At 49.9% G+C, this 6,364-nt stretch overlaps 1 protein-coding gene across 1 annotated transcript in view; it reads left to right on the top strand.

Moving 5' to 3' along the window:
• Positions 1-6,364, top strand: part of TMOD1 (tropomodulin 1) — a 62,953-nt gene that overhangs the window by 36,384 nt on the left and 20,205 nt on the right. The window contains exons 5-8 of the mRNA XM_011366240.2: positions 432-521; positions 1,420-1,550; positions 3,292-3,399; positions 5,636-5,779. Of these exons, the coding sequence (XP_011364542.1) occupies positions 432-521; positions 1,420-1,550; positions 3,292-3,399; positions 5,636-5,779 (473 nt within the window). The remainder of the gene's footprint in view (positions 1-431; positions 522-1,419; positions 1,551-3,291; positions 3,400-5,635; positions 5,780-6,364) is intronic.

Consider the following 6,364-nt stretch of genomic DNA (forward strand, 5'->3'; position numbering starts at 1 on the left):
GATGGAGGTGATGGAGTGGGAGGTGGGACCAACGAGACACACTGTTTGGGATGGTGTGGACTGGTGAGGGGTTGCCATTCGAGTGAAGTTCTACCCTGAGGGACAGGCAGGGTAACAGGATGGAAGCTGATCCAAAGCAAGAGGCTGTTGCTGAGAAAGAAGAGTTCTGTTTTGGCCAAGTTGGGTCGGATGTGCCCGTGGGACATCAGGGGACATCTAGGAATCTGAGGCTGTCTAGGCCTAAAGGAGTCTAGGCCGGGGATAGAGATTTGAGTTTCACATAAATAGAGGCAAATGAGATTTAAAAGTTTTCATGCAAGTGTTTCTTGCCATTTCTGTGAGCAAAAATTTGGGGGATGTGGAATGTTCATGCCTTGGAGGCTCTTCTGTCTGGAAGTGGAAAGTCACGGTTCCTTCCCATGTGCTCGCAGCTATCCTGGGCATGCACACGCTCATGAGCAACCAGCAGTACTACCAGGCCTTGGGTAGCAGCTCCATCGTGAACAAGGAGGGACTCAACAGTGAGTACAGGGCCCTGACCGCCCGGCTTCGGCACCCCGCCCCTGCCCCCAGCAAGGACACCTTGGAAGTGAATCTGTCCTCATGCTTCTTGCTTCCTCTGCCCACTCAGGCTCTCTGCCTCATGGCAGAAGTTTGACGTTTTATATAGCCAAATCTACCCACCTTTGACTTTTGTTCTCCTGGGATTTGTGTCTTATTTTCAAAGTTCTTCTCCATCCCAATATCATGAAAATACCTTCCTGTATTTTCTTCTAAAAGTTTTAGAGGTTGACTTCTTATAGGCAACTTCTTAATCCACCTGGAGTTCATGTTTGTGTGTGGTGTGAGGCGAGAGAAAACTTAATTTTTTTAAAAATGGATATCTGATTGTCCTAACACCATTCTTTGTAAAGTGTGTCCTTTCACCACTGGTTTGGGACTTCACCTTGATCATAAATTTCTACGCATCTACATGTGTCTGTCTCTGGGTACTTCTGTTCCAATGTGCATCCTTGTCCTTTCCTGTCCCAATATCGCATTGTCTTAATTGTTCCTGCTCACTGTTCCAAGCTGGCGTTTTGGCCCCAGAAAGAAATAGGGATACCCAAAGAATAATTAGCCCCCTTCCAGAAGGTCGACATATTTCTTTCCCATCTGGGCTTCATTTAATCCTCACAAGAGCCCGCTGAGGCAGAGTGACTGTTCACACTCTACAGATGAGGACACCTATGTTCAGAGAGTTTAGGGAATTCACCCAGTTCTTGCAGGACGTCAAAGGCAGAGTCCAAGCAGGGCCTAACCCTCCTGGAGATGTCCCCGAGTGCTGCCACCACCTCTTTCAGAGTGTCCTCGTGTTAAGGGAAAGTGATCTCCGTGATCACTTTCTGTGAGCCACCTCTCTTTTGTGGGTCATTCTAGGTGTGATCAAACCCACACAATACAAGCCTGTACCCGATGAAGAACCAAATTCAACAGACGTAGAGGAAACGCTAGAGCGGATAAAGAACAACGACCCCAAACTTGAAGAGGTTAACCTCAACAACATCCGGGTAAGTCCCTGTGGGGTGGGGGAAAGCTACGTCCATGTCACCCTGGTGCAGACGGCCCAGGCATGACTGTGCAGAGAGAACAGGGGTCTCTTGGGGCTCTGAGTGCTTCTGGATCGGGAATAGGAAGGGGGAGAGTGTAAGCAAGCTCATCCCATGGTCCTGGTTTTTTCTGGAGCACTGGCATCAGGCCCTGGTGTTCACCTTGGGCCCACCCAGCTTCAACTCGGGAAACCTGCCGCTGTGTTACTCAAAACACAGAGCTTTGCTGAGATAAAAGCATGAGTCACACACACAGGGCTGCACAAGATCTCAAGACTGGAAAAGCCCAGTGTCCCCCAGGCTTGTGGGGTAACCCAAGCCCTGAGAGGGACCACTCCAGAACCACTGCTGCTGCTGCTGTATGATGCGCACAGTCAGCCTCTTTTTTGCAGCCCTGGGAGGGAGATGTCGGCCCAAATGATGGAAGACATATATATTCCAAGCTGTCAGCTATATCTCTCCGGATGTTTCCCATGTGACCATCAAGGGCAGAGGAGGGACAGATGGACAGGCAGCCCTACCGTAGACAGGCTGCAGGAGGAATTCAGAAGCAGGTCCAGCTGCCTGTCCACCTGCTCAGCCCAGAGGCCAGCGGGATTCGTTGTGGGAGGGTGTGGGGGTAAGACAAGAAGCGGGCCCCTCACTCCCCAGATCCTCTTTCCTTTCTTCTCCTCTTTCTTTTAAGTGGCTGCCAGCCCTGTGGCACAATCAGATTGGAAACCTGTGCCTGCAGTGTTCTCCTCCACCTGGCCTTCCATGCTGTTCTCCCACGGGGAGCTAAAGTGACACTCTGAAATGAGAGATTGTTAAAATACAGCCAGGGTCTCTCTTGAGTGCCTCCATTGTTTGTTGTGTGCCCAGTGGGAGACACTGGCACAATTCAGAACTATGTTCCCTGGCAATGAATACTGGCTCGGAGAGTGTGGGGATGTGGAAACAGGCCACAGCAATGCGTCTTTGCTATGGGGTCTCAGCAAGGGCACAGCCCTCTCCAGGCCTCAGCTTCCCCTCTGTACATGAAGCAGTTGGACTAGATCAGTGGTTTTCACCTGAGGAAATTAAAAAATATGTGCCAGTACCCAGACGTACCTTCTCTTGAGATTCTGATTTTATTGGTCTGGGGCGGGCCTGAGCATCAGAATTTTGTAAAAGTTTCCCAGGAGCCTCTGATGTACGGCAGGGCAGAGATCCTTGGGACGGATGTCTCTTAGAGATCATCTGGTACAAACCACCTTCCCCCCTACCCAACTTCCATCAGAAACAGGCTCAGAGAGGGGAAGAGACTCGCCCAGAGTCACAGAGCAATGTCAGAAACATTGCCACTTGCTGGGGTGGAGGCCAAGCCCCTGTCTGCCCCGCCACCCCCAGGCCTGAGTGCTTGGCACCACACCCCTCTGCACCCACTGCCTTGCTTGTTTCTTCCCCTCCGGTCTCTATGCACACAAAGAAAGAGTTGTGGATCCTATCTGAAATTTTCAGAGAAGATTTTCTTAGTCTGTTTACCGAAAAGTTTCCCCCAGATCCCAGCCATTTTGGGCAGAGCCTGGGAACAAGCAAAGCTGAAAACCTTTGGCCATTTAGCTCTTTCGGTCAGACACTTGCTAGGAATCAGGCAGTATATGTGAGAGAGTTACCCCCCGTCTGTCTGCCCAACCTCTCTCTGGTGGGGGCTGCTGGTCACTGCCTGCCTTTCTCTCTGCAGAATATTCCCATACCAACCCTCAAAGCATACGCAGAAGCCCTGAAAGACAATTCGTATGTGAAGAAGTTCAGCATTGTGGGGACACGGAGCAATGACCCTGTGGCATATGTATGTACCTTTCCGTTCTGCTGCACTGAAGGTGAGGGGCATAGAAACACAAGGGGTTGATGTGTATAGCCTCAGGACTGGCCATATTCCACTGAATATGGTGTGGTGTAGTGAAAGGCACTGGGCTAGAGCCAGGAGAGGAAATGGACAGAATGGCCATTATCCAGACACGATCTGTACATTATTCTAGTTAATTTCCACGACCACCCCTGATCCCAGAAGTGTAGGTTCCCCTACTTTGCAGATGAAGAACTGGGGTACAGGAGGCTCAGGCAACTTGCTTTGTCCAAAGTGGCAGGGCAAGCGAGAGATGGAGAGGAAATTTAAAAGCAAGTCACGTGGACCATAAAGCTGGATCTCTCTCCATTCAGCATGTCACATTTGTAGTAGCAATCAATTCTTTTCTGATTTTTAAAATAAGTAGGACAATTTCCTCCAGTATTTTTGAAATGATAAAAATAGCTCATAATCCCTTATTGCTGCCAGTGGGAAACTTCTGGATAGATGACCGTTGACCTCAGAAGATCGCCAGTGGATCCTGAGCCTGCCCATGGAGACACAGCTGGCCACGCCATATGCCCTGTACACTGCTGTTTCATGGGTCAGAAACCAAACACGTCTATGCTGGCACTCAGCTCAGCTCCATGAATATTATAGGACATTGACTCTGTGCCAGGCTGACACCTGATGTCAGCTGGTTCACACCTTCACATCCATTGTCAAATTCTGAGATGCTCTGGGCTGGTTAGTGCATAAGCCTACCAGAGCTCTCTAAATGTCCCCCGTGGCCTGTCCCTAGCTCTCGTCCTAACACGCCCCCATTTCTCTTCTCCGATCCAGTAAACACAGAGTTGACACCTGGCATGACAGTGCCTCTAGGACCTGCTCAGCCACCAGGTGTCCACTTGGATCAGCATGGTGCACTTTCCTACTATTTGTTAAATATTTTGATTATCAGCCCCAGGCAGGCCTTCCCTGGGGAGCAAGAGGAATGCTGTGGAGAGAACACAGACTGGGCCCCTCTCTTCGGGAGGGTCCAACCTCCTCCGGGTCACAGAGAGAGCTGATATGCCATCCTAGGGGCACACAGCAGGGGTAGCGAGGGAGAAGTGATGATTTTAAGCAGGGAGACTTCCTGGGTGCTGAGTCTTGTGTAGGGTTTCAGCAAGCAGGAACAGTGGAAAGGGCGGTCCGGGCTCAGATCATCCTTTCAGACAACCAGGGCCCACCGATTGTGCATGTCGGCCTCTTAGATGCTGCTGTCTCCTTTCCTCCATGACACATTGTCTGCTAATTATCTCACTTCCTTCAGAGGCTCTGATTGTCATCTACACCCCTGGCTGAATTCCTCCCAAAGGTGCTGGGGGCCACCTGAGCTCCTCTCCTCCCATTTGCCTAGTCCCTCGCCCAGTGGCTGGTTTCCCAGGCTTCCTTCTCTGCTCTCTGCTGCTCAGATAAAGAGAATGATGACTCCATGGAATTTCAACAGCGAAATAGAAGAGACAAGTGGGGAGTGTTTAGGAAAGTTGGGACTCCACTAGTCACTCAGTGAACAGTGACTGAAAACCTACTATGTGCTGAGCACTGTGGGCAGCATTTTCAGCCCACCAAGAGTAGATCGTCTAATGGTAGAGACAACACCAGTATAAAAATAATCTAAACAGAGGAAAACAAGTGCCATGAGGGAGGTTCTAGATAAATTCTATGATGTTCAGGAGGACAGGCCACAGCTAGCTGGGGATGTCGGCAAAGGCTCTTGGAGAAAGGGACATTGAGAATGGCCTTAAAGGATGGGGAGGCTTCGGACAAGTGAAGCAGAAAGGAAAGGGCATCCCAGGTGGCAGGGACAAGAGGAACAAAGGCAAAGCGGTGAGAGAGCAGTGGGCATGCTGGAGGAACTGGGAGTAGACTCACCATAAGGGAGCAGCGAGAGTTGAGGCTAAAGAGAAAAGTAGATCTAGGTAATAGAGGCTTTGGATGTAGGCTAAGGAGCAAGGAATTCTCCGGTAGGGGCTTGGGAGCCACAGCAGGTTGGAGGGGAGGAGAGACACAGTTTTGGTTGGTGAAAGAAGTCGTGGAGATCGTCTTGTCTGGTTCCTGGCTCAAAAAGCATAAATTTGCAAGGGGCTCTTGCTCCCCGCAAGGCTCCATCAATATTTTAGATTCTACCCAAGAGGGGCTCCAGCCTTGCTCAGGGTGACTCATGGGTACCTTCACTTTTCTCCTGTGACTCAAGGCCCTTGCTGAGATGCTCAAGGAGAACAAGGTGCTAAAGACACTGAATGTGGAATCCAACTTCATTTCCGGAGCCGGGATCCTGCGCCTGGTGGAAGCTCTTCCATACAACACTTCTCTAGTGGAACTAAAGATCGATAACCAGGTAAGATGGCCAAGGGTACCCTAATGTCCTTCACTACATGATGTTCACCATTCTGCACTTTCCTGCATGCTGCTGGACGTAGCAGATGCTGTTGATCATAAAAGCTCTGGAGCCCAGCTTCAGGGGACCTTGCTCACCTTCCTTCTTCATCATTCCTCCCAAGTGCTTTTCCAGCTTTGGCTTGTGTACCCCTACTCCTTACCCTTCTATTATCCAGTAGAAATGAGCTCCCTACAAGGCCTGTTTGTTGGGTTTAATTCTCTTCTGTGCTGCACAGGACACATCTGTTGCACAGATCTTAATAAACCATTGGAGTCTTCTTCACCAGGCTAAATACCCCATTTTCTTCAGTCACCCCCTATTCAATGGGTTTTTGAGTCTTCTTACCATTGAGGTTGTTCTCTGGGCAAATTCTAGTTTGTCTTTATCTTTATGGGGTTATCATTTCTCTATAACTTCTGTGGTGCAGTCATTTATTTCCATGTGTTGAGTGTCTACTATAGGCCAGGCTCTGTGCTATGCTCCTGACACCCATCATCTCTGATCTTCCCGGCCACCCTGCAGGATGTGGGTATCATCTCTCTC

This window comes from Pteropus vampyrus, unplaced genomic scaffold (assembly GCF_000151845.1).
Source record: "Pteropus vampyrus isolate Shadow unplaced genomic scaffold, Pvam_2.0 Scaffold123, whole genome shotgun sequence".
Classification (NCBI taxonomy): Eukaryota; Metazoa; Chordata; class Mammalia; order Chiroptera; family Pteropodidae; genus Pteropus; species Pteropus vampyrus.